Below are 25,390 nucleotides of genomic sequence, written 5' to 3'. Positions count from 1 at the left end.
CAAGTAATCGGGAATGTAGGTCCCTAGGCACCGCGATAACTTTCGAATTCTGCCAACCTATATAACTAGGTAGGTAGGTAGTTAGGTGGGGCAAAATACTTAGTAAGCTTCAAGTCGAGGAACCAAATAGGTCCTAGAAGGAAGCTTCTGATTGGAGGAGACTGTGGGTCCATGGGGCGAATGGAGGAATCGCATGCTCACCAAAGGCGAAGGCGAACGAAGAGCACATGCCGACGATGCCGTTCGGAAATTTGGGTAGATAATGAAGGTCCGTCAGCGATCCAGTATGGCATTTGAGTTGCCATTCATCCGGGCTTGGATCACAAGCTAACAATCCTGGAAAGCGATCTGTTGATCAGGCCGTTAAAACACGCCTGAGACCATCACTTGGACTTACACGACAGAGAGGCACCCAACAGCTTCACCATCTGAGGCCTTTAGTTGCCCACTCAGCCCCGCGACGCTCTACCACCCTTCAAGCTTCAGTCGCCAACCCTGAATCCAGGTCTTTGTCGAAGAGGCTAGCCGTTTTCATCACAGCAAGCATAGTATTGACTGCACTCGCATCTCATTCAATCAACGGAGAACACAGCACGGACGCAATGTCGTCAAAGCTCATCCCGGACAACCCCTCGGATGTGATGGTCATTCGTCATATCACGCCGAATGTCGTCACCCTATCAGTACCCTTCCTGCGGTTCGGGAGGCTGAAGATTGGCGGCCGGGGGACGATCGGTGAGTCTAAACCAACCCATTGCGAGCAGGCAGGAACAGTCAGCTGACACGCTCAACAGTCAAACTTACCTCGGGCGCATTGGCCGTCTTCTCGCCTGTAGCCCTGACCCCCGAGGTTAAGGCCACGTTGGCCGACCTGGGCGGCAACCTGCAGTTCATCGTAGCCACCGACGCGGAGCACCATATCTTCATCTCGGACTGGGCAAGGGAGTTCCCCGAGGCCAAGATCATCGGGCCCGAGGGCCTGCCCGAGAAGCGGCTCAAGGCCCAGGACCCCAAGATTGGCAAGGAGAAGTTCTTCGCCGTCTTTGAGGCCAAGACGAAGCGCGAGACCAGGATCACGAAGGAGTTTGACCGGGATTTTGAGTACGAGTACGTCGACGCCCACCCGAACAAGGAGCTCGTCTTCTTCTACAAGCCGGACAGGGTCCTCATCGAGGCGGACCTGATGTTCAACTTGCCGCCCACGGAGCAGTATTCGCGTGTCCCGGAGGAGGGGAGGAAGGACGGCGCGCTGGGGAAGTTGTTCTCCAGCTTCCAGTCGACCGAGGGCGCGGCCAAGGGCCAAAAGCGGTTTATCTGGCATGCGTTGAGTCGGTCGGATCGTTCCGGTTTCAACGACAGTGTCCAGAGGATCCATGGTTGGGACTTCACGACCATCATTCCCTGCCATGGAGACTCTATTGAAGGTCATGGGAAAGAAGTGTTTGAGAAGGTCTTCGGGTGGCACTTGAAATGAGAGGGCATGGTGAACGGGTCAGGGACCGGGGACTGTGTAAGGGATCCAGAGATGACAGGCACCAGGCGTAAGATTTTCGGGAACATATATAAATCCTGTGTATAAATCAGCTGGTCAAGGGCTAGTGTATCGTATAATCTTGGGCTCATTCAGATAGGCTTGTAATGTTATTCTCTTTGCTCGCTACGAGCAATGTCATCGAGTACCCGGCCTGAACCTCGAGTGGGGTTTCAGCATGATCATCTGTATAGAATGCATGTAGTTTGTGTAGTCATGAACTCGACAAGAGTCTATACCACATTCCCACAGCGATGTTTGTATGCTCTGGACGCTGCATAGTGATTGCGTGGCTTAGGGTGGATTCCGCACCAACCCGAGGGTTAGGGTTGGGGTCGAAAGTAAGAATCTGGTCTACCAAAGCTCAAGCTTGAAGCTCCAAATTTCTTCCAACACCAGGACTATTAATGGACAAGTCTAGCACATCCCCGACGTGTACCAACTCCAATTGAGCCCCATACATCCCGTCGCCAACGCTACATGTTCGGAGCTGCCAGGCTGTCCCGCCTGCAGCCTCGCCGTGGGCAGCTTTGCAAAGATGGGACACAGCGACGGCTGCTGAACCATTTCATCTCGAGAGGTGAGACCTCAGCCGGGCATTCAAGCAGCCGCGGAACCGCCACAGCTGACACTGCAATCCCCTCAGCTCCCTCCCCCGAGAATGCCCCGCACCCGCCCCGATTCACCCTAGCCGTCAAAGACAACATCGCCACCACCGACCCGGCCCTCCCGACGACATGCGCGTCCGCCATCCTCGCGGGCCACCGTAGCCCCTTCGAGGCGACGGTGGTGACCCAGCTGCGCGCCCGCGGCGCCGTCCTGGTCGGCAAGACCAACCTCGACGAGTTCGGCATGGGCAGCCACTCGACGAACTCGGCGGCGGGGCCCGTCGGCGTCGGCAGCGGTCCGTGGTCGGCGGGGGGCAGCTCGGGGGGCAGCGCCGTGGCCGTGGCGCAGGGCGAGGCGGACGTCGCGCTGGGCACAGACACGGGCGGCTCGGTCAGGCTGCCGGCCGCGTACGTCGGCGTCGTGGGCTTCAAGCCGTCGTACGGCATGGTCTCGCGCCACGGCATCGTGCCCTACGCGAACTCGCTCGACACCGTGGGCTTGCTGGCCAGGGAGGTGCGGACCATTGCGGACCTGGTCGTCGGTGGAGGGTTGTGTGCGGAACACGATCCCAGGGACCCGACTTCGCTTTCAGCGGCCGCCCGGAAGAGATGTGCCGCTGCCAGGGAGGGCTACTGCGTCGGCGAGAAGGCGCGACGGTCCCTCGCCGGCGTCAAGTTCGGCCTGCCGCTGGAGTACAACATCGAAGAGCTGGAGCCCTGCATCCGGGACGCGTGGTCGCGCACGGCGAAGGCGCTGCAGGGCCTGGGCGCGCGCGTCGTCCCCGTCTCCCTGCCGTCGACCCGCCACGCGCTGTCGGCCTACTACGTGATCGCGCCGGCCGAGGCGTCCTCCAACCTCGCCAAGTACGACGGCGTGCGGTACGGCAGGAGGAACGACGACGACGGCGCCACCGAGAGTGACGCCGCCGGCGACGGCGGGGTCCTGTACTCGCGGACGCGCGGCCGCGGGTTCGGCGACGAGGTCAGGCGCCGCATCCTCCTGGGCTCGTACACGCTGAGCTCGGAGGCCATGGACAACTACTTCATCCAGGCGCAGCGGGTGCGCCGGCTGGTGAGGCGCGACTTCGACCGCGTGTTCGCGCTGCACAACCCCTTGCTCGAGCCCGAGACGTTCGACCTCAGCGATCTCGGGGAAGACGTGGTGCTCGAGGACAAGCTCGGCCCCGCCGAGGTGGACTTCCTGCTGTGCCCCACTGCGCCGACGCTGCCGCCCAAGCTGGGGGACGTCATGAAGCAGACCCCCGTCGACGCCTACATGAACGACGTCTTCACCGTCCCTGCAAGCCTCGCCGGGTTGCCTGCCATCAGTATCCCGGTCCCCATTACTTCGAGCACAGAGGCCGCCGAAGAGGGCCGCCCGAGCTACGCTGGGTTGCAGCTCATCGGCCAGTACTGGGACGATGCTCGGTTACTTGCCGTGGCTGAGGCCGTTTTGGACACTGCCGTGGCCTGAACCTTTTCCGGGAGCGATACGTGATACATCTACCGCGCCACGACTCAAGCCGTGGCTATGCTGGGTGAGAGATCGTGACAAAGGACCACCCCTATGTTCGCAATGACCACCCGCAACTGCTGGTGTATATTCATTCCGCGGTCTTGAATCCTCGAACCCGGCTGCGCGATCATGGATACGATGGCAGAGGGAACTACCTAGTGGCATGCGATCGGCGGTTTATTTGGAGGCTAACTGGCAACATGATATGGTGGTCCTCCCCCCTGGCCCATTCAGAGAAGCAAACTCCGCTCCTTGTCCATGCAACATGATCGTATCCAACAAAGAGTATGGGACATGTCCCCAGGATACCGGGCTTAAATAGGCGGGCGCGAAGATGAGGATTACGCCGGCTAGTGGTGGCCTCCGATAACTCTTCACGATGGAGTTTGAGGCAATGCCGAGCAGAGGGTGGCCACCTCTAGCTGGCCACTCTCTGCTCTAGATCGGCCCCGCTCCATGTCTGCACCCGCTGTTCCATGCCTGCCTGAGCTTGATTTTCGGCGTGAATTGCCCCGAACAGCGATGTGTTCCATCCTGCCAACTGTGGCAACCTGTAAATATGTCCTGTATATAGCTGAACGTTAGAACCCACTCCAAACTGGCCAGTCGGCTCAAATCGAATCAGCTGTGACCTACCAGAAAGCCCACCCACTCAGAGACCAGATTTCCGCTGGCTGAGACTTTCTGCTGCTCGTGCCTTCTCGAGCTGTGCAGCATGTAGTTTAGGTGGTCACCCTGGATTCCTCATTCGGACTCCTCGATAAAGTCTCCAATGTCCAGCTGTCCTGATAGTCGTCCCGCGTACGCACCCATCACGGACTGCGGCTGCGCGTCTTGCTCAACCGCCTCTCATCACTGTCCACGTCCATAACATCACGATCCGAGGCTTCCATGGGCGACTCGAACCTCGACGACCGTTCACTGGCGTTCCCGTCCCCGGCCCCCTCCCCGTTCTGCCCACCCTCCTCCTCCTCATCCTCCTCCAACAGGTCCTCAATGTCCCCCAGCGGGCTGACCCTCGGCTCCAAGACCTCCAGGTCCTCCAGGACGTCCCTCTTGGGCATCTTCCACAGGCTCGTGGCGCACACGCGGTCCTTGGTCAACAGGTCGTCGACGAACACGTCCACAAACGTCAGGCTGGTCCCCGCCCTCCCCTTGCGCCTCAGCTTCCTGCCGTCCTCGAGGTATGGCTCCAGCATGGTGTAGACCTCCTTGGCCGGGCGTGTGAGGCGGATGTAAAACAGCGCCAGGGCGCGGAGGTACTTGAACTTCTCGCCGCCGAAGGCGAGGTACTCCCGCAGGACGGCGTCCGAGGGCGCCAGCTGGAGGAGCTTGAAGGCGAGGCAGAGGAACGGGGTGGGCTTCTGGACGGTGCCGCTGACGCCGCCGATGAAGGAGACGTGCTCGACTACGCGGTCGACAATGTCCGCCTCGTTCACCCCGAAGCACTGCTCCATGTAGAAGTAGCTGTCCACGATGCGCTCCCGAACCGCCTTCTCCATGATCGTCGCCGGGTTCAGCCCGTTCGGCGCCAGCGTCGCGCTGCTGCCACGCTGGTCCACGAACCGCCGCTCGTCGGCCTGGTGGAACTCGGACTTGCCCATTTTCGCGGCTTTCGGCGGGGATTATCTATCCTGGTGTGGCGTTTGTAGAGATTTGGACTTTTCGAAATTGGGAAGCTTGTCCGATTTCTGATTGCTCCAAATATTTTCACGTGCGACCGCCTCAAAACAGGTAGGTTCCCTTATCGATAAGCGATAAGCAGTGGTCTCCCCGCCAACGCAGCCTCTTGTTTAGTTGCCTACTTGGAGACTGGCCTTGATGGAAATCAAGGCAGGATTGCGACATCTGGAAACCCAGATATACGTATAAGGGCCTCGAAGAAACAGACGCCCACGCACACAATCACACACACAAACACATACAAACATACAGATATCTCTACAGTCCACCTTCCATCTGACTCTGGGGAATAATGTTACTCACACACTCCCAGGTCTCGATCGCCGCATCATCCAGCATCGGTAAGACACCAACCACACCACACTCACCCACCTACCAGTCGACACTCCATTCCATACCACACACACACACACACACACCCATTCCACCCCCCCAAACCAAACCAACAAAACTAACAACCCCCCGTCCCACAGTCCTCTTCTTCACAGCCGCCCTCTTCCTAAGCGGCTTCGCAATCCAGCAGCGCACCCTCCGCGACCTCCGCGCAGCAATCAAGCCCGCCCCGCGCCCCTCGCCGGGCACGGGGATCTTCCTGCCTGACCGCTTCAAGCAGGACGTGACGGAGCTCGCGGACGGGACCGTCGTCATCGCCGTCGACAACAACAACAACAGCAACGGAAAGAGCGGGCCTGTGGTGGAGGTGCGGCCTTCGGTGCCGGAGGAGGAGGGGGTGACGTCTGGGGAGGGGGAGAGGAAGGGGGTGGAGAAGGAGAAGGAGAAGGGGGCCGGCGGGTCGGTCGGGGGGGAGAAGAGGCCGAAGCAGAAGCCGGTCAGTAGGGCCGAGAGGCGGAGGCGGATCAAGGAGGAGCTGCGGGTGATGACTGAGGGGAACACTCCTGCGTATTACCAGCGGCGGCTGTGGTGATTCGTCTTGCTTGGGCGGGGAGGGTTTTCTTGTTTCTGCATTGTTTGTTTTATGGGATATACGTCAGGGGCTCCGGGGGGGCTGGACTGGTAGAATCTGGGCAAGGCAACGATGGGGGGAGGATATTTGCTGGTTGGGTTGGCGTTTTGCATCTTGTTCAGGACGCTGTTCCGCTGGTCATGTCGCCGGGGGGAAACCACGCGTCGTCTAAAAAGGGAGGGTGCCATGTATATGACTGATGATGCTTCTTGGTTTTACACGCTACGCTATGAAGTTACAACCTGACCCAACCCAATTCATAAACACCGCCGAGACCGTTCAACGCTCAAAAACCGCAATCCATCCCCCAGTTTTCCACGACCCCGGTTTGGCGGCTTTTGTCTAAGTGCCGGAACCTCTTATACACCCGAATCCTCTCTGTAAACCTTCGTCTGCCGTTGGGGGCCCCCTCTTCAAAATCTTGCCCATTTTCCCACCACCCTGAGGTCCAACTCAGTGATTCGGTATCCTCGACGACCTCGTCGTGCCGCTGCTGCTTCGGGAGCTATCCTTGCTCTTCGCCATCGGCCTGGGAGACACCATCCACAGCTCGTCCTGGGGGAGGAGGCCCTCGCTCAAGGATGCGCCGCTCTTCAGTGCCTGCGGGGAGACCGGGTCAGGATCGGTGTTCCTGTGCTTGTTTGGGGAAAGGGGCTGTGGCGGACGTACCAGACAGAGCTTACACCTGTCGCCGAACTTGGACACCATGTTGCGGCAGTGGACGGAGCCCTGGAGCTGGCTCGTTAGCAATTTGGCCGTGGGACGAGGGGGGAGAGACAGGGGTGAAAAGGGGTGGGCTGCCCACGTAGTAATTGGCGCAGTAGCAATTCGGCATTGTGATTGTGATCGGGGGAGGATTGAATCCAAGTAGAGTCTTGGGTATGAAGGATGAAGATGGATCGCACAACGCTGTAGCAGGAGCAAAGGCAGTGGCAGAGGCAGTGGCAGTGGTTGAACTGGAAGACGGGATGAGTATATGTAGATATATATAAGTATAGTTCAGCTGACGAGGCCAATAGCTTGACGGATCAGATGTGGTGGAGGGTTATTCCGGCTGAAGAAAAAGAATGTATAGTGAAAAAGCATAGAGAGCGCGGGCATCGGGGAGCGGGCAGCTCGAGCAGATATAATACAGACACAAGTAAACGCAGAGACCCATCCGGTGAAGGCCTCGAAGCTGCACCAGGAGCTTCCCCGACCATCCATGAGCCGACCCGAGTCCATAAATTCCCTGGTCCAGACTAACAAAGAGCCCTCACCATAGGGCCATCCCTGACATGCTGCACAGCGTCGCCCAATAGTCTCCACGTCGGGCCCCCTCAGGCCAAGGCCCTCCCCGCAACGAGAACCATGGACGCTGTCCAACGGTTGGGACCTTGCCTCATCAGGCTATTCCCAGAATTCCCCCAGGCATCCCAATCCTAGCGTGCCATCCGAGTGAGTAAACAGGCATTAGCACCCAAGCGTTATTGGGACAATGGAAATCTGGGGAGCAAACTCCGGACCCAATCGACTGGGATAACGTAGTGGTGTAACATGATCTGAGTGGGGCGCGCCCGGCCTAGTGTATGTACGGCGCGCGCGCGCCCTCTCGTGTTGCAAACACCCGACGCTGCCCATGTTTTCACTACTGCGGTATGCAGGTAGTAATTAGGACGCCTAGAACAATCTGGGTGTGCCATAACTCCGGCCCAGGCTTGAATCTCGGCTCTGTGACTGGCTGTACAAGCTTGCAGTAGTGCCTTTGGGGATCGAAGGATGGATGCATGTATGTAATGTACCAAGACGCAAGTACCGGGTGGCAAGAAACGGCTGCGGCACTGTGCTGTCTGAGCGCTGGTGGATACCACCATGATCAACCTGCGACAGGAACCGTTTCCTCCATGCCTCCATGCCTTGACCTGGGCCGATGAGCAGGGTTTGGCTGGTCTAGAAAATTACCTGATATGGCAGCCATATCTATTATGGGAAGTGTCATGTCGGCAATGCCGGTGTTATGGCAGTTACATACATGCGGCTTGGATATCTCCTTGACCTTGCCTATCAGGTATGTGTACGCGTAAGATGCATGATCAGGGAAGGCGAACCAGAGCTCTCCAAGTCGTCTCCCCACCCGCTGAAGCACACGGGAACGGGAAGTGGAGTCACCAGCAAGTGAGTGGGCCTACAACGTATGTTGAAGTGCTCCTCCTCCTGCCTCGCCCTCTAAGTTGAGCTCAAATTCAGATCGGATACAAAATGCTAATTAATGTGTTGCTGCTAATGCATCGCCAATTCCCCAATCGCAAAGGGTCTGACGGCAGTCTGTATGGAAATAGCCCGTCATTCCCAGATGGCAACCCTCTCCCAATCACAAATCTCTTTTGCTAAACTACAGACCGACGAAGAGAAGAGAAGGAGAAGGAAGATGTGAGTCCGCCGCCCAGTCATGGATAAAGTTGGAAGCCGCGACAATATCCCAAATTTCCGTAGAATATGCCCAGCATGCCCAGCACCTGTTGTATACTGCTGGACTGTCTGCCATATGGCAATAACGGCGTGATGGTTGTGAGACTCGCTAACCTGTAGTTGAATGGCCAGGTCAACCCCTTTTGAGATATGCTGTACGTACGACAGCTGAGAACGCCGCGCCAGGCCGTCGTCCCCAGTGTTGTGGTGACCGGACGACTGTCATTCTCTGCCATGTCCAGTGCCCAACTAAAGGCTATTGAGCACGCCCTGCGTGACCAGCACACTGGATATTGTCGTTGTGCAGACAACAGAAGAGCCTCGGCGAGCCCCAGGGACTAGATCTTTCATCGCCGTCCACTAGTGTGTGGGATGGCAGCCGTCAGAGCTTATGAAGGTCGACTTGTCTCATAATGATCCTGCCGCCACATTGGGAATTTCAGATCGCCGCTGGCTCTTCCAGAAGTCCATGGCCTCGATGACGTCCTCGCCTCGTTCATCTTCGTAGGCAAAGAGGATCTGTAACGGAGTCAGTCAGCTGACACGGCACTACTCGGCATTCCCGATGGGCGGGAGAGGGGAAAGCTCACCTCATGTGTACTGCTATGCAACATCCGGATGTTCTTGTGCGGCACAATGTGCACGGCACCAGACTCGATATTCCGCAGCTCGATGAAGTTGGGTTCGAATGCTAGAATCCAGGGATAGCTGAGCGCGAAACTCTGGGGCGACCCTTCCCAGTCGATCCGCCACTCCGGTCTTGCCCGCCACCCGTTGCGGTTGACGAAGAACGAGAACTCGCTATAGTTCAACAAAAATTCTCCGTTCAGCCGCTCGATGTGGATCGGCTTGACGCCCTCTCTCCGCGCCACAAAGTCGAGCGACGTGTCTGCTTGATCCAGCAGCGACTGGGTCTCCAGGGTCTCCAGGCTGACAACCTCGAAGCCGCGGGCACAGGCAACGCAGAGCTTGGACTTGAGGAAGTGCACCGAGCTCGACTCGGTAGGAATATAGAACTCCTTGAAAGGCTTCAGCTCGTCCTGTCCGCTGTTGAACATCTTGCTAAGGCCCTTCTGCTTCTTGGCCTTGGACATGGCGTCGTTCGGCTCGTACACCTTGATCGTCGTCGAGAGCGCGCTGCTCTTGACGCAGCAGACCAGGTGCCGACTCAGGCAAATGCCCGTCTTGAAGAAGTTGCAGTGGCTCTGTATCTTCTTGGGCCTCCTCGTCAGCGCGGGCTCGTTGGGATCGAGCGCTGCCAATGGTAATGAAAAGAGCGACCTATTGGAAAGTACCAGCAACAGCTGGTACTCCTCCAGCACATCGATCTGAGTCACAGTCTGCAGGTCGAGCACCCGCTTTGGAGGCTGTGCTCTATCCTTGGACCTGCGATCCGAGGTGTAGATCCCGTTGTCCGTCCCATAGATGAGCTTCTTACCGCCATCTGATTCCATGGTTAGAGGTGGTTCAGGCAGTTAGATGGTGAGAACATACCAAACGGCGCAACACAATTGACCTTGTTTGTTGTGGTAAAGAAGTTGCTCGAGATCACGGTGGTATTCAAAAACTCGGCACGAGCCCTTAGCTTCTGCTGAGCGGCATCGATAAATTCCAGCCACTTTTGTCTCGCAACTTGGTTGGAAGCGTAGAGGGTCAGTTCGTATCCCGCCTTGCCCAGATGGCGGAAAGTAATTGGCCAGCCTTCCCCCTTCTTCGCGTCGCCCGCATTGGTCCGCAACGCGGGAAGCAGACTCGACGATGACCGCTTGACGGCGCCTTGGGGTATGACCTCGTCCATCTCCTTGATAGACAGTAGTTCGAGCGGAATAGGCTAGTTGGCCATGTCAGCACACACGAATATTTGCGGTTTATGCACTGCGGAATGAGTTCTGGTATCCTTCCTTACCCGTCGGTACGCCTTGGTTTCCTCGCCTTTCCCCACTTGCTTGATCCGTACCAGGAGGACCGCATGATCGAACAAGAAGGCGGTAATGTCAGGCTGCTCCGTTGGTGATTTCTTGAACTGGCTCTTGTAGACCAACTCGCGACCGTCCTCGGTGAGTTTAAGGTCTACCCTCTCGTTTGGCCGGAACCTCAGCTGCTCGTGGAGACGACGAAGGTTGAAGCGGTTTTCCGCTTTTCCAGACTCGGCATTTACTCTGCTCAAGAGGTCTCGGATCGAGGTTAGGACCTTGGGGATATCAACCTTGTCGGGATTGCCGTCCTCGGTATACTTCAACACGTTCTCCAGCAGAAGAGGATACCTCGCCAACCTCGTCGTAGGCTTGGTCAGGTAACCGTTGAGCTCCAACTTTCTCGACTCCTTGTAACGCTCGGTCGTGTCGACAAACCTGGAGAACATGGGGTTGACAGACCTCTCGTTCTCGAACTCGAACTTCGCTTCCAGCTGCTTTGATCCATACAGGATGAAGGGCTCGAATTGGGGAACAAATTCCAGGAAGATGTCGCCGACATTATTGACAACCGGGTTCTTTTGCTGGCGGTCCGTCAGGGACTTAGCAAACCGAGAGCTGACCATGTGAATGCTTGGGTGGTCGATGATGTTGCTGAATATTGTCCGCACAACCTTCTCCTTGCGAGGCGGCGCAAGTGGCGAACTATTCCCACGTAATGGGATTATCCAGTAGTCTCTCAAGTACTCCAAGTCCTTGACAAAGTCCCGCTCTGTATAGCAGATTTCCGAGATGACCTCCTGCCGCTTCTTCTCCCTTTCGTCGACACTGTTGGCGATTTCCCTCGGAACAGTGTTGATCCAGAGTTTCTGTTCGTCCGTCTGGTCGACATCATCGTCACCCACGCCGGCGTCACCTTCCTTCTTTAAGCCCGGCCCGGCCGTCTTGAGATCCAGCCTAGACACCTGTTCCAATCGCCGGGGGCATGCTATGGAATAGCAGAGCTGGTCCCTCGTACACGTCGGAGAATAGCACTCCGAGAGGAGGACGAAAACGCCGTTGACGGCTGGCTTATCCTCGGGCTCTTCCGTCAAAGTCTCCCTAAACTGGTACATTTCCAACGCCGAGTCTCGAAGTCGGTGCTCGTACGTCACGTCGTGGAAGAACTTCTGGGCGTCCAATGCTCGTCCTAGCAAGAGAGCCAAATTCCTATCCGTCGTCCGGATGATGTAGGACAGCACATCCACTGCTTCGGCACCACTGAAGGCATTCTTGTAAGTGAGTTCGTTCTTCGTCCGGTCGCCAGTTATGATCTTCTGCCGGAAGCATTCTGCGACTCGCGAAAGCAGCGCAGGATAGACAATTGGGGGCCGGATCTTTGCCGTCGGTGGTCGGTCGCCGCTAATCGAGCTGCCGCTTATGGACGGCCGATGAACAAGGGTCTGGGTTTCTGTCCTCTCCGAAGGTACCACCGACGGTGCTATCGTCGATGCCATCGACATAGACCTACCACTCTCATTGCCGATCGAGGATGCCATGCTTGTGGTTCTCGTCTGGGCACCAGGAGCTGGAGTGTAGCCTATTGGATAGCCGGGTCCTGCATAACCATTGGCCTGTTGAGGGGGCTCTTGCGTGGGAGAAGCCCCCGGGGGCCTCCTGTTAGGTATGACCCTCCCGCTCATGGTCTGATGCGAATCTCGATCATGCGAATTGTATCCCGTCATGGACATGGAACGGTCATCCATGTGCCTATCAGGAACAACGCGCCCCTGGGCTGTAGTCCGGGCGGAGTTCTGATTGTTATACGGTGCATGCCGGAAAGCGTGGGCCGGCGCTTGTTGGTACGATTGTGGAGGAGGATGATATACTGCCGGTCTTGACACGCTGGCCAGGGATTGCGATCGATAGGGATCCGAGTTCATCGCCGGCCCAGGGCCTCCTTGGCCTCCTTGGTAAAACCTCTGAGCGGGAGTTCGCGGCGGCGCATTATTGTAGTACCCTTGAGCTTGAGGGGGTGGCCTCCTCATTGAATCGAGTCGTGGCTGCCCCTGCGGATGTCCTGGCGGCGGAGGGCCAGGATAGGGCCGGCGGGCTTGCTGCTGCTGGGAAAACTGAGCCTGAGGGGACGGAACATGTTGGGCCCCGGAGACGGAACGCGGTCCGGGATAGTACTCGTTTGCCGTGGGACCATCAGCGGGACGGCTTCGAGGGGACATCGGATCCCCATAGCCTCTGGGCGGGCCTCTCGGAGGAGGTTGCCGCTGCATGTCAGATGTGCCCGACGACATTGTCTGCGTTCGTCCATCCATCTGGGGCGGCTGGACAGCGGAGGTCAGGGTTTGAGACCGGCCGGGAGGCGGCGCGGCGCCAAAGATGTTGGAGAAGGCGGCATCTCGCTGGTAGTTGGATGAATGGCCGTACTGGTTCGACCTCGGCGGAGGCATACGATCTGGACGGTAGTCGGCCATGCCTATTGCACACAAGTCCTAGAGAAAGCATGTTATCCACCACGTCCTCCTCCTATTTCAAGGCGCCCACGAGAACCAACGGGGCCGGCGCTGCAGCAACGGAAAGTGGAGGCATGATGTTATAATGAACTTACTCGTGCTACCGCCCGACGGCCGCCGACCAGGAGGATATGTCGCTTGTGAAGCTCGGGAAGGTCGACAAATCTGGGGAGCGCTGACGATAAGGTTCAGAGCTGCACCAGCTATCGCATATGGTTTACTCGTCTCCTGCTGCTGCTGCCACTTTTGCCTCCTTTCCACCGTTGCTGCAGGATGGGTTGGTTGATGCTTTCGCTAGGACGGCACCAACTTTGGCAAAATGAGCGGATGCCGGGAAGTGCGGGCGCTCAGAACGCAATCTCCGATCAGGTACTTGTTATAGTCGGGGCATTGGAAACGCAGGCATACAAGGCCGCCTACGAGGAGGACCGTGACGGGATATCGGTAAAGAGAAAGAAAAAAAGGGCAACACGAATAGAAAGATGGAAGATAAATCACAGCAACGTTTGGATTATTTCTCGGTTTGGATGCATCCAAAATCCACGTCCGGTCGGGATTCAAGGCCAGAAGCTAAATCCACTGGCGGCTTTTCTGCGGCCCACATCACCTCCCTTGTCCTTATCACCTGTTGTTTAGGAGCGATATCCCCCTGAAGATAACGTGGCATCCCCCATCAGAGACACACCAATTTGCTGGAAAGAGACGTATCTACAGATGGCAAAAGTCAATCAGCCATTTGATCATATGCAAATACTCCCAAACAAAGTTTGAGCCGGCAGATTGTCGCTGGGGAGAAGCTCATGTTGAAGGTACCATCTATCATCCACTACACTGGGCTATTACCTGCACACTGTCAAGACTGTGCAGGACAGACGTCAGCGCGCGACCCTCACCGATTTTAGACTTTACTAGGGCCGCCAAGACGGACCCAAGGTCTCATTGGTTATCGACGGATAATCACGTGAAATCAAATCACGTGATTATCCGCACCTTTGCGTAAGCTAAGCTATGGACGCTACGACCATGAGGACCGTCGATGCTCTCTCCACGCCTGCCTTCCATTAAACTTTGGTCTTCAAGCTTGGGTCGCAACAATCCTGCGTCCAGACGACTTCCCTTTCTCGTGGCCGTTATACTCAGCTACAGCCTAGCAAGATGTCCGAGTCAGAGCTGAGCCCGAAATTCGCGCCGTTCTTCGGCATGGTAAGCTCGGAGATGCCCCCCGGTGCTGCTCTTGGACAGCCTTGCTAACGCCTTCTCTCGACAGGCCGGCATTGCGAGCGCCATGATATTCGGCTGTACGTCTTACCATAACCTACCACGGCATCGTCCTCTTTTCGTCGTCGCTGTGCATCGCCGGCAATCCGGTTCCGAGCTGACACGTCTTAGGCATGGGGGCGGCATACGGCACCTCCAAGTCTGGCATTGGCATCGCGGGCGTGGGAACGTTTAGGCCAGATCTGATTATGAAGGTGGGCTACACAAAAATGGATACTATTGGTCATGAGACTGCCGCGAAAACTGGGAGCTGACGATTGCTCAAGTGCCTCATCCCCGTGGTCATGTCGGGAATTATCGCCGTCTATGCGCTCGTTATCTCCGTTTTGATTGCGCAGGATCTCCAGCCACCGTCGCAGGGGAGCTACAGCTTGTTTAAGTACGCCTACATTCCCTATAGCCGCGTTTTCCTGCGGGATGCCGGGTCTCCATCATTGCTAACGCGGAGGCTAGCGGGTTCATGCACCTTGCCTCTGGGCTGTCGGTTGGGTTGACAGGACTTGCAGCTGGGTACTGCATCGGGGTTGTGGGAGACAAGGGAGTCAGGGCATATATGTCCCAGTCCCGCGTTTATGTCGGGATGGTCCTCATCCTTATCTTCGGAGAGGTCCTCGGTCTCTACGGGTGAGTTCGACATACCGTTTATCCGCTAATTGATAGAGAGGCTAATTTCGCGCTGTAGCCTTATCGTGGCTCTCATCCTCAACACCAAGAGCAAGGGTTAAGCATCTCCATCCTCGTCTACGGCAAACCTCTTGTACAAATATCTCCATAAGTGCCCCTTCGGTTCGTGGGGGCTCTGACTGCATTCGGCCTGGCGTTTGACGGATGTGTAGATTACTGCACCGTACCTGGTAGAAAGGGGCCGGGGCTTAACTGGGAGCTGGAGACCATCTATAGCATCTGTCTGGTTTGGACCGACAATTTTACCTGTTGGACAACGTCACTCAGTCACCAAAGTTGATTGTGCTCCAGCCCTCTGAAGCTTCCATGGGGTTCTGGGTTTTGAGTGATTGACATTGTTCAGTTGGGTTCCTAGCTAACAAGCCGAGAGTCTTCACTTCTGATGTTGTCACCACATCATCTCGACAATGCCCATGAATCAAGTTTCATAACAATCATGTCGCATTGACGCATTGACAGAAATGAACACAGAGATGAGACCATGCCGAATGGTGGGAAGAGCACCAACAAGACCCAGGACTCCGACTAATGCAGTAGCGGGGCCATATAAAGGCAGCACTGGTAAGGAACGGAGAGAATGCTAAGGCGTCGCAGACTAAATATAAAGAAAGCCCTCGGACGCAGTCAACGGCTCCGTCTCTTCTCTTAAGCGCATTGACTCAGAGCGCTCCGATACGGCGAGCCAGCTTTCCCTGGGATCCATTCCTGACCCCGCGTCGAAACTCTTTCGTCTGGGCTACGGTTTTGCGACGCAGAAAGACATTAGTCGACGAATGGTCTCTTTCCCGGGGGCAGCACGGCAAGGGGCAGTTTAACGACTGCGGGGGGGGGGGAGATATATGGGAACACGACTCACCCAGGAACCAATCCCACCTCTTGTCGTCGAGCACGAGCACGTCGGCCGTGTTCTCGCGGGCGAGGCGCTCCGCGCGGGCGCGCGCGGCGGCCTCCTCGCCGACGAGGTACGGGTCCTCGAGCGGGCGGACGCGGTTCCGGCGCCACTCCTCGTCGACGCGCTCCAGCAGCATGCGCCTGGCGCACTGGAGCGGGTCGGACGCCGTGTTGGCGGCCGCGACGCGCCGCTGCGCCACGCTGTGGTAGTGCCGCGCGTTCGGGCTCGCGCTGACCGACGACCACGTCGGGATGCGGAACTCGTCGAGCGAGGGCAGCCGCGCCGCCTGGCGCCGCGGCAGACCCGACGGGATGCGGGGCAGGCCCGGGGCCGCGCGGCTCGGGTGGGCCGAGGTGCCCGAGTTTACCCGCGAGTGGGCGTTGGTGTTGGAGTTGGAGTTGGAGCTCGAGGCCGCGGGCGGGGCTGAGGTTGAGCCGCTGGCAGAACGCGAGGCCGGTGGTGAGTATGGCGGGACCGGCTCGGGGTGGGGAGCAACCGAGTGGTAGGAAGGTGCATCGGAGGCTGTATATATGTCAGCTTATGGTGGCAGCCGTGAGGGATATCATGTCGTCGTCCAAGACTGCTGTCCGATCGATGACGGGAGGCACATACTGTATGAAGGCGCAGCAGAGCGGATGGAAGCCGTCTCAAAGTCCTCAGCACTCGGTCTCCCACGAGCTGACGCAGTGGAGGAGCGAGCGACCTCTGTTGCCATGATCGCGTGACTAGGCCTGTAATGGGATCGGCTAGAAGCAAGTAAAAAAAAAGGCGGAAACGCCGGGCTGTACGGAACAACTCGTTTAGAGACGATAGCAAAATCAAGGCAAGGCCGTGGCAGCACAAAAAAGGGAGGATGCCGCGCCTGAGTTGAAAATATAAGGAAATCCCGTACGGACAGAACCAAAGCGAACCAGCCACCCTGTGCGACAAGTATCACGAGGCACGAAAGCAAACAGCAGGCACTTATAGGAAGCTTCACCCCGCACTCTGGTTTCGGTAAGTTTTGAGAACAATGGCGGTGACACGTGAGGGATTCAGCGCAGCCAGATGTAGGTAGACTTGTTCAGCTTCCTTCCTGGGAAACGGATTGCGCCGCAGCAAAGGGAGGGAGCCTGGCCAGCGAGCTGCACCCCATACCTACCTACGTGATCGTGATGGCTAGAGAGGGGGGATGCGGGGCGCTAACTTTCGAGTTGCTCTCAGGGGCGGGGTCCTGCTGCAGCTACAGACGTACCTGGGTACCTAATGACGCACTTCTGGGTGGTATCCGTAACCCGAGTTTGTCGGACTTTTGATAGGGCTATATGAGCGTATGCTGAGTACATGGAACAAAGGAACGCATTACCGCGGAGTCCTGATAGAGCGATAACGGAAGAGGGGTGATCCACACTAGGTTCCGCGGCGGCATGGAGTTTCCATCCAATCCCCATGTTAGTGGTGCCACGGCACAGCAACATCGCCTTATGTATGTGAAGTCGAGTTCAACCAAGCCATCATTATGAAAACTCACAGGCTCACAGCTCCTGCCTTGCCGAGCATAATTGCGATATGGGGCACGTACAAAGTGCAGTATGTACCTACATACAACAGATGAAATGGTCATTGGCTGGTTTTCACAACTGCTTTCACAACTGCACCTAATCCATCCGCAGCAATCCGTACATCATCGACTCAACCCTAACGGCGAAAATGGATACTGTGTATAATACAAAATGTCACCGACCCACCAGATAACCTGCGAAACTGAAGGCCTAAGCAGCTGCAGCTTTCAACAAGTTTCTGTTCGCCACCTCAACTGCCCAGTATCCAGGCTAAACCAAGGTGTTGGTAGAATACGCATACTCTTTTGAAAGTCAATGCAAAGCCTGCTCTTGGGAAGGTCGTGCAGATCTCTTACTCGTCACGCACGGATTTTCTTTCCAGAACCCCGACTTGGTCAGTGTGCGTTGAGAGTTTCACCGCGGCAAGCTACTGACAACTCAAACTCCGCTGAGGATCTCATAAACATCGTCCCTTCGCGATTTCACAAAGGTTATGTTCAACCTAAGCAGGATTGGGAGGGTTTTTACTTTCTCTGGCACCTACAAGTTACCCCGTTGATTATCCCATCAACGTTGCTGACGGCTGGCGGGTGCGTTAAGAATGGATAGTGTTGAAGCAACTGACCGATACGGTCAACGAGTCCTTACGGATATCGAAGGTGACAGGACAGGACGGAACCAGAAAGAGGCCCCCGGGGCTCGCCATACTCGGGGTCGAGGGATTAACAAGACGAGGCGGCATCCAGAGCCGGGTGCCAGACTCTAACTTGGTGGTTTCAGAAACGCACGCCATGGAGCATGCTTGTCGGATACCTTGTCGGGGAACTGGCGTCGCACGATATATCGGAAGATGCTTCTCTGCAGCTTAGCGTTCCTGTCGATGCACATTGCTGCCAACTCTGTCGAGTGCTGGCTGGCTGCCGCATGTTTGCAGCCATCTACAGGGAGGTTTCGTGACTACGATGCGATATTGAGATTTCCACTTGAAGCTCGCTTCTTTTATTGTGGCAAGGACCAGGGTGAGACGAAGGTTCTCTTTGGGTAAAGTGGCATTCCGAAGAGCCTCATAAACTTGAGAACAAGGATATAACCGCCCGCGTCGAGGCCCTACGTAGTAAAGGGCGATCTCACCGCCCTGAATACCGGCAGAATCTGCCCACTAGCGTGAGTAACAGCGGCTAACCCCTGTAAAGGCGGTGAACCACGGGTCTCTGGCTATCAAGGTCCGCCATCGCACTGACCAAATGCAATGGCATGGGATAGAAACTGTTAGGGTCAGAAGTACCAGCCTCCAGAGAAATGAGCTCCAAATATTAGGAATTTTAACATTGAGGAACGCAAGACCGCCCTTAAAGCTTGTCTAATTGATGATTTAGGGCTACGCGAGGTGCCCTTTTAGCTTCGACTGGCCTATATGGACACTTTTCTTGCAGCTGTGTGCTTATGGGTGAGGTAGGTTACGTTTAGAGGAAGGGACTTGAATAACTATCTCAGAAATGAGGCCTGTGCTTGGGACCTTGATAGCCCGTTACTGTGCTTCGCCTGAGTGCGTCATCCCAATAACCATCACCTCTCGCGTCTTACCTTCTTCCTTTCCAAGGGCACGAACCATAATATTCAGTCGAGCCATCCATTGCAGAGATCATGGCTCTTGCAGCCACCCTTATTGGTGGAGTCCTCGTCTCCGTTGCGAGGGCAGCACAGCCAGGCGCCGTGGGCCCTGTTGAAGCGCCCATGCGAGATCTGCAATGGGGTCAACTGAACTTCCTTCACACGACCGACACGCACGGCTGGCACGGCGGCCATCTCCAAGAATCGCAGTATTCCGCCGACTGGGGCGACTATGTCTCCTTCGCGGAGCACCTAAGAAGGAGAGCCGACGAGGAAGGGCGGGATCTCCTCCTCGTTGACACCGGAGACCGAGTAGAGGGCAATGGTCTCTACGATGCGTCGGATCCCAAAGGCGAATACTACTACGATATATTCAAGGAGCAGGATATTGATATCATCTGCACCGGGAACCACGAACTCTACCAAGCCTCCAGTGCTGATGGAGAACACGAGCACACGGTGCCGAACTTCAAGGACAATTACGTCGCCTCGAATCTCGATTACATCCATCCCGAGTCGGGCGAGAGAATTCCTATGGCACAGCGATATAGGAAGTTCAAGACAAAGAACCAGGGGCTCGATATTGTCGCCTTCGGCTTCCTTTTCGACTTCACCGGGAATGCAAACAACACTATTGTTCAACCAGTGCGAGAGACGATACAGGAGAAGTGGTTCCAGCAGGCCATCAGGGAAAATCCGGACGTATTTGTTGTGATTGGCCATGTAGGGGCCCGGATGCAGGAGTTCAAGGATATCTATACGGCGATACGGAAGCAGAATTGGTTCACCCCGATCGCATTTTTCTGCGGCCACGTTCATGTGAGAGACGCAGTAAGCTATGATGCAAAATCCTTCGCTTTGGGGAGCGGGAGGTACTTTGAAACCATCGGCTGGATGTCTATCGACGGCATCTCCAAGGCGGCTAAAGACGTGTCAACAACGTCTGTAACTTTCCACCGCAGATACATCGACAATAACCTGTTGGGTCTATATCATCATACTGGCTTGAACGAATCGACGTTCCCAACGGAACATGGGCGCAATGTTACCAGCATGATTGCGAACGCCAGGAAAGCTCTCAATCTGGACCACACATTTGGCTGTGCACCACGGGACCTCTGGATGACGAGAACACCCTACCCAGGTCCCGATAGCATTTATAGCTGGCTGCAGGACGAGGTCCTCCCGGACGTTATTGTCAACGAGGACCGAAAGAATACCCCACGACTCGCCATCATGAACACTGGCGCCATCCGGTTCGACATCTTCAAAGGCGGTTTTACGAAGGATACAACGTATATCATTTCCCCTTTCCTGAGCGTGCTGAAATTTGTCCCGGACGTCCCGTACGAGGTGGCCATGAAAGTCATCAAGATCCTGAACAACGGCGGGACCATCCTCGATACCCCGGGTCTCCTCGACTCGAGGTTTATGTCAATTCCCGAGCAGCTCGTGATCAAGGAATCCATTGTCCATGATGTTCAGCAAACCCCACCCGATGACTTTGGTATGGAAGCGGGTGGCCAGAAGCCACTCGGCGATGACTCCGAAAGAAAGCCCAATCTTATCCCCGGATATACCACCAAGGATGATATTGGCAGTGACGGTGACGACGCTGTTCATTCTCCAATAAACTTCTATACTGTCCCGAACTGCATTCAAGCCGAAATTGACTTCCCGGCTGATGGCACGCCAGAGACTGTTGATCTTGTGTTTTTCGACTTCATCCAACCTTGGGTCCTCTTGGCCTTGAAGTTTAGTGGAGGAGACTTTGCCGAGAGAGACATCGGCCTCTATACCAATGGAACCTTTACGGATCTGATGGCGGGGTGGATCAAAGAGAACTGGAAAGTTCACTGCTGATATGTAAGAGGTAGTGGGTAGGGCCTTGGCTTGGTTGGTGGCGTTTGCTTCTTCAAAGCCTATTTCTGCTTGTTCTAGTAATGGGACTATGGTCTACATCCGGACGAGCATAGTTGAATCATGGGTCGGCGTTAGGGAGTGTGACAGCTAGTGTAGTCTAATATCGCCAAGTTCTGAGGTTGGCTCCCCGAGAGATTGTCTTGTTGTGGCTTGCTCTAGGAAAACCGACATTAAGAAGCAGTACGTCAAATATGGTCTATACTGAGCGATAATATTTTACAGACTAAATAAGAGAAGGGGCTATTCGTGTCTAGAAAAGCGGCATAGTGCCGTATACCTCCCTCAGCTGTTCCCAAGTAACACTCTTTCCGTAGATGAGCTTCGCAACCATCTTGCCGGCCCAGAGTCTTCCTCTTGGCGAAGCCATGTACTGACGATAAGTGACCTCGGCACTCTCAGAAGCCATGTAGGTGGAAAGGGAAATAAGATTCGGGTGCAGTGCAGTGTCCACCCCTAGATCATCCAGCGGCGGTCTCTTTTCTTGATCTCGTTCCCTTTCCCTTATAGACTCGACGACGAGATTCTTCAGCTCAACGATGGGTCGATTCTCGTCGTCTGATAAGCCTGGGAAGGTGACAAATTCTGGGAAGACCGACAACTGCTCGAGAGGGGCAGCCTGGGCACTGCTCCAATCGATGATTCCCGTCAGGTTGTACTCGCTGTCAAAGAGCATGTTGCCGAGATGCAGGTCGAGATGACACAGGGGAAAGGGGCCTCGGACTCTATCCTCAATGATAATGTGGGTTAGAGCCGTTTTCAGCACCCAACATGCCGTCAGCCAGCCTGGGTCATCTGGATGCATAGCGATTATTTCCCGATTTTTACCCCTGTCTCTGGTTGTAGAAATATTCAAGCGAAGTTTCCAGGGGCCCAGGCGAAGAGTGCCAGGCCATGGGCACGATCTCGACGGGCTGATCGGCATTTTCTCCACACCAAAGGCGCCCAATGCGGCTGAAGGTCAGATTCTGGAGTTCGGAGAAGACGTTTGCAAGCTGCTTGGCGACTTTGCTATGGTATTGGTGAGGTATGGTTGTCGCCAGCCCACTCGGAAGGGTCGGCCACCCAAGTACTCGATGAAAACGTACGGGTAGCCAAATGGTTGGTCTGCAAACGTGTCAAAGTCAAAAACCCGAGGGATCGGGATGGTGGTTTGTTGTTGGATTATCCTCATGGTAGCAATCTCGCTGAGCATCGAGGTTCTATCGCCGTCGTCGAAGGCTTGATGCGGGATTCGAGCGATCCAGCACACATTGTCGGAAAATGCGAGTTCCAGGACCAGATTGTTGAAACCACATGCAAGATGTGTCAGATTGACGCTGCAAGTGACATGCGGGGCCAAGTCCGGCTGATGTCCCCTCCGCGACTCTGTCCCGCGTGTCTTCAGATATTCGAAGTTTGCCGAGGAGAGGAGGAGCCGGATTCGCTTATATTTGTCGGAATCTGGAGTCAGAGTGGCAAAACCCTGCCAGTGGTCGCTTGGTCTTTCCATCTTGCCAGACAACAACTCAGCTGGAGGCGACAGCTTGGCAAAGAGCTCGGGGTTGGGAGAAAGTAAAAGGAAGGCGAAGATGTGACGGCGAAAGGAGATGACGGCGAAGGGAGACGACAGGTCTCCCTGATTAGCTTAAGCTATAACCAATGTTGGTTAAATTAAGTGGCTTTATATTACACACGCACATACACACACGGCATGGTTCCTTGCCATCAGTAGTGAGCTTACTTGTTGCAAATAACCTGTTCAATGAAAGTAGGATTAAGCAGACCCGGGGAACCATGAGCAGTGCCTCCAACGGCAAGACATCAAGCGCAATATCGATGAGATGCTCGTCACCCCCTAGTTTGTCTGCTACGTCGTCATTTCCTAACATAGTTAAACCCCGAGCACCTTGTACCAATACAGATGCACTTTCAACGTGTACATAGAATGAGTACCAAAATTTCCCATATGAAATCCTAACGCCTGGCCGGGTCTTTAGAACCCCAACTCCTAAAAGGTCATGAGAGGTCGCGCGGTGGAGAGCCGTGGCCGGAAGCACAACACACGATCCGGGGCACACCGCAGCCATGAAAGAGAGAGTCATAGGCATCACACCTTCCGGAGCCCTATAATTGATCCAGTAGCCTCTGTCTCCGCCGGTTGACCAGCTCCTCCTGAACCTCCTCCAACGTCGGCAGTTCCCAGGCCTGCCCGTCGCCGGAATCCCCCGGCAAGGGTTCCCAGCCCGCGGGCGGCTCCTTGGCGCCCGTCTTGGCAAGGTGCTCAAATGCCTCCATCTCCCTCGACGCCTCGTATGCCAGCAGGTTCTCATCCTCCTCGCCGGGCGCGTAGCCGTAGTACGCGGCGTCGACCTGCTTCCTCAGGTCGTCCCTCGCCTCGAGCGGCTTCTCCGAATCGGTGGCGCGCGCCCTCGCGGCGTCGAACAGTTCCTTCACGCCTGGCAGGTCCCTCGCGCGGCCAAAGTACTTGTACCCCTTCCCACCGACGCCCGGAATCTCGCGGCCCGTCTCGTCGTACATCTTGCCGCCGCCGCCGCCGCGCATGTAGTTCGGCCCGCCGAGGTTCCGTATCTGTACCTCCCACATGTGCTTCTCGCGCATCAGCTTGTTGATCTCGTCGTTCAGGTCCCGGACCTGGTAGTCGCTGAGCGCCGGGTCCTGGATCTTGGACACCTTGCGCGACACCTCCTTCAGCACCTGGCCCCGCCATTTTTCGCACGCCGGTACGTTGTCCTGATCCGTGATGCTGCGCGGCCGCCGCGACCGCCCGGCGTCGATGATCCCCAGGTCCGCGGCTTGCGCCTCGCGGAACCGGAAGAGCATCGACTGCGCTTTTTCAGAGTTACGGGCCTACGCAGGGGGGCAAGGGTTAGCTATGCGCCCGACACTGCCGTGCCGGCCAGGGAGAAGGCTTGGACTTACCATCTTGAGATATTCGGGGTGGTGAGAGTCAGGAGGGAGGGTCGGGCGAGAGTAGCGGAAGTTGGAGTAGCTTGTTGGGCCTTCTCAAAGTATGTAGGTAGTCTTGAATTCTCAGCCTTGCGAAATTCAGACGTGTGGCGGCTGTGGCTTGCACCTTTCCCTAGCCAATCAATGCGACGTTTGCCACAGCCTCCAAGCTGCCTAGGTACCTAGGTACCTGTTTTAGCCCGTCACGTCCACGTCTTCACCACCTAACTTCCATCGCGCGTTTCCTTCTCGCTTTCTCATTCACCTGCTACAGCCACCAAAATTTCCACGAGCAACCAACCCGACTCGCGGGCTTCTGCTTTTTCACACTGATATGGGCCATCTCCCACGTCTGCCCATATTTGCACTCTTCCTTTTCCTCGTTGGGTCAGGGCGTCGATATGCAATCTTAGGACCCAGGACAGATATCCGGGCCTTGTTGCGCATGGAATTTCATGTCATTATCACCTCTCGCCCTGGCCCAACTTCTACCAACCCACATCTTCGGGGATCCATCACATTTCGGTTTTCCATTTCCACTCTCACTGGCTCGAAATACCAGTATCTGCACAGCAGAGCACTGCATTTCCACGCTGCTACCTCATCCTCCCAATACCTCTGTTGCTTGTTCCAAATTTCAGCACCTGTCCAACGAAAACACTCCCTCTAGCTCGTTACCGTCCTCATCCCAATGCCTGCGGTGAAGATACCTAGGGACTGAACCCAGTCCCCCGCTTGACCCCAGCTTGGCAGTCTGTCAGCTTGGCGGATATGAGAGCAATTCAAGAACAGAGATCTGAGCAGACCCCGTCTCCCCTCTGGGTAGTTCCCTACAAGCAGAGTTCACTAAAACTGGTCCGTCTTTCTCACCCGCCCCTCTCGGCAAAGCCACCGAGCGTTCATCAGCACCATCGCCGCAATGACGACATCTGAAACCGCCGAGGGCGCGCCAGCATCGTCGGACCCTTTCCGCCCCAGGCGAGAGACGATTGCTTTGAGCTGCGCCCCATGATCGCAACAAATAGTTTTCAATCGGACGCGGCGCGGTGCTGGACGAGCATCGGGTTCACCGGCCTGCCGAGTTCGGCGGGTGTGGGAAGACGGACCCGTTTTGATGTTTCTCTTGTTTACTCGTGTAACTATCCTGGACAGGATGACATTACGCCCTATGATGACCAACGGACCAAAAAGCCAAATTTGCAGACAGCCGAGCTTGGGGAGTCTGCGGGATTGCTGCTGTCCGTCCCGCTGCAAAGCGTGGACGATGGTCGCGAACCCGTTCGCCTCCCCATCGCTTCCGGTTGTCAGTGAGAACACAAGAGAGCTAATCTGAGGGCCTGGTCAC

The 25,390-nt window shown here is 56.0% G+C and overlaps 11 protein-coding genes across 11 annotated transcripts; 5 read left to right on the top strand and 6 right to left on the bottom strand.

Moving 5' to 3' along the window:
* Positions 1–236: 236 nt before the first annotated feature.
* On the top strand, positions 237–3,613 carry QBC33DRAFT_577161 (glutamyl-tRNA amidotransferase; the record flags this gene model as incomplete). The annotated part of the gene is made up of 6 exons (XM_060430965.1): positions 237–255; positions 550–735; positions 795–1,424; positions 1,985–2,013; positions 2,081–2,111; positions 2,178–3,613. 6 exons carry the CDS (start codon positions 237–239, stop codon positions 3,611–3,613), a joined length of 2,331 nt encoding a protein of 776 aa, XP_060284901.1.
* A 662-nt stretch (positions 3,614–4,275) lies between these two features.
* Positions 4,276–5,341, bottom strand: QBC33DRAFT_355532 (Pre-mRNA-splicing factor 38A). Its single transcript, XM_060423872.1, has one exon. It carries the CDS (start codon positions 5,257–5,259, stop codon positions 4,468–4,470), a length of 792 nt encoding a protein of 263 aa, XP_060284900.1. The 5' UTR covers positions 5,260–5,341; the 3' UTR covers positions 4,276–4,467.
* Positions 5,342–5,411: 70 nt separating this feature from the next.
* On the top strand, positions 5,412–6,583 carry QBC33DRAFT_568367 (uncharacterized protein). Its single transcript, XM_060430510.1, has 2 exons — positions 5,412–5,679; positions 5,812–6,583. Exons 1-2 carry the CDS (start codon positions 5,631–5,633, stop codon positions 6,261–6,263), a joined length of 501 nt encoding a protein of 166 aa, XP_060284899.1. The 5' UTR covers positions 5,412–5,630; the 3' UTR covers positions 6,264–6,583.
* Positions 6,510–7,219, bottom strand: QBC33DRAFT_355416 (uncharacterized protein). The gene is made up of 3 exons (XM_060423871.1): positions 7,108–7,219; positions 6,972–7,031; positions 6,510–6,902 (listed from the first exon to the last, which is right to left on the bottom strand). Exons 1-3 carry the CDS (start codon positions 7,135–7,137, stop codon positions 6,756–6,758), a joined length of 237 nt encoding a protein of 78 aa, XP_060284898.1. The 5' UTR covers positions 7,138–7,219; the 3' UTR covers positions 6,510–6,755.
* A 2,061-nt stretch (positions 7,220–9,280) lies between these two features.
* On the bottom strand, positions 9,281–13,107 carry QBC33DRAFT_448266 (CNH-domain-containing protein; the record flags this gene model as incomplete). Its single annotated transcript, XM_060424460.1, has 3 exons — positions 9,281–10,194; positions 10,245–10,581; positions 10,657–13,107. The coding sequence occupies 3 exons, from the start codon at positions 13,105–13,107 to the stop codon at positions 9,281–9,283; spliced, it is 3,702 nt and encodes a 1,233-aa protein (XP_060284897.1).
* Positions 13,108–14,325: 1,218 nt separating this feature from the next.
* Positions 14,326–15,173, top strand: QBC33DRAFT_448709 (uncharacterized protein; the record flags this gene model as incomplete). Its single annotated transcript, XM_060424485.1, has 6 exons — positions 14,326–14,373; positions 14,438–14,468; positions 14,560–14,642; positions 14,715–14,827; positions 14,902–15,072; positions 15,131–15,173. 6 exons carry the CDS (start codon positions 14,326–14,328, stop codon positions 15,171–15,173), a joined length of 489 nt encoding a protein of 162 aa, XP_060284896.1.
* A 618-nt stretch (positions 15,174–15,791) lies between these two features.
* On the bottom strand, positions 15,792–16,739 carry QBC33DRAFT_557460 (uncharacterized protein; the record flags this gene model as incomplete). The annotated part of the gene is made up of 3 exons (XM_060429805.1): positions 15,792–15,868; positions 15,989–16,546; positions 16,637–16,739. The coding sequence occupies 3 exons, from the start codon at positions 16,737–16,739 to the stop codon at positions 15,792–15,794; spliced, it is 738 nt and encodes a 245-aa protein (XP_060284895.1).
* Positions 16,740–19,057: 2,318 nt separating this feature from the next.
* Positions 19,058–21,357, top strand: QBC33DRAFT_533340 (Metallo-dependent phosphatase-like protein). Its single transcript, XM_060427459.1, has one exon. It carries the CDS (start codon positions 19,210–19,212, stop codon positions 21,037–21,039), a length of 1,830 nt encoding a protein of 609 aa, XP_060284894.1. The 5' UTR covers positions 19,058–19,209; the 3' UTR covers positions 21,040–21,357.
* On the bottom strand, positions 21,350–22,754 carry QBC33DRAFT_610062 (uncharacterized protein; the record flags this gene model as incomplete). Its single annotated transcript, XM_060432409.1, has 2 exons — positions 22,083–22,754; positions 21,350–22,010 (listed from the first exon to the last, which is right to left on the bottom strand). The coding sequence occupies exons 1-2, from the start codon at positions 22,586–22,588 to the stop codon at positions 21,350–21,352; spliced, it is 1,167 nt and encodes a 388-aa protein (XP_060284893.1). The 5' UTR covers positions 22,589–22,754.
* A 32-nt stretch (positions 22,755–22,786) lies between these two features.
* Positions 22,787–24,129, bottom strand: QBC33DRAFT_533337 (Isy1-like splicing family protein). The gene is made up of 2 exons (XM_060427458.1): positions 24,019–24,129; positions 22,787–23,946 (listed from the first exon to the last, which is right to left on the bottom strand). The coding sequence occupies exons 1-2, from the start codon at positions 24,019–24,021 to the stop codon at positions 23,203–23,205; spliced, it is 747 nt and encodes a 248-aa protein (XP_060284892.1). The 5' UTR covers positions 24,022–24,129; the 3' UTR covers positions 22,787–23,202.
* Positions 24,130–24,221: 92 nt separating this feature from the next.
* On the top strand, positions 24,222–24,884 carry QBC33DRAFT_355302 (uncharacterized protein). The gene has a single exon (XM_060423870.1). It carries the CDS (start codon positions 24,380–24,382, stop codon positions 24,713–24,715), a length of 336 nt encoding a protein of 111 aa, XP_060284891.1. The 5' UTR covers positions 24,222–24,379; the 3' UTR covers positions 24,716–24,884.
* Positions 24,885–25,390: the final 506 nt, after the last annotated feature.

This window comes from Phialemonium atrogriseum (assembly GCF_030411735.1).
Source record: "Phialemonium atrogriseum strain 8032-3 unplaced genomic scaffold QBC33scaffold_8, whole genome shotgun sequence".
Classification (NCBI taxonomy): domain Eukaryota; kingdom Fungi; phylum Ascomycota; class Sordariomycetes; order Cephalothecales; family Cephalothecaceae; genus Phialemonium; species Phialemonium atrogriseum.
This window is presented reverse-complemented; position numbering and strand designations above follow the sequence as displayed.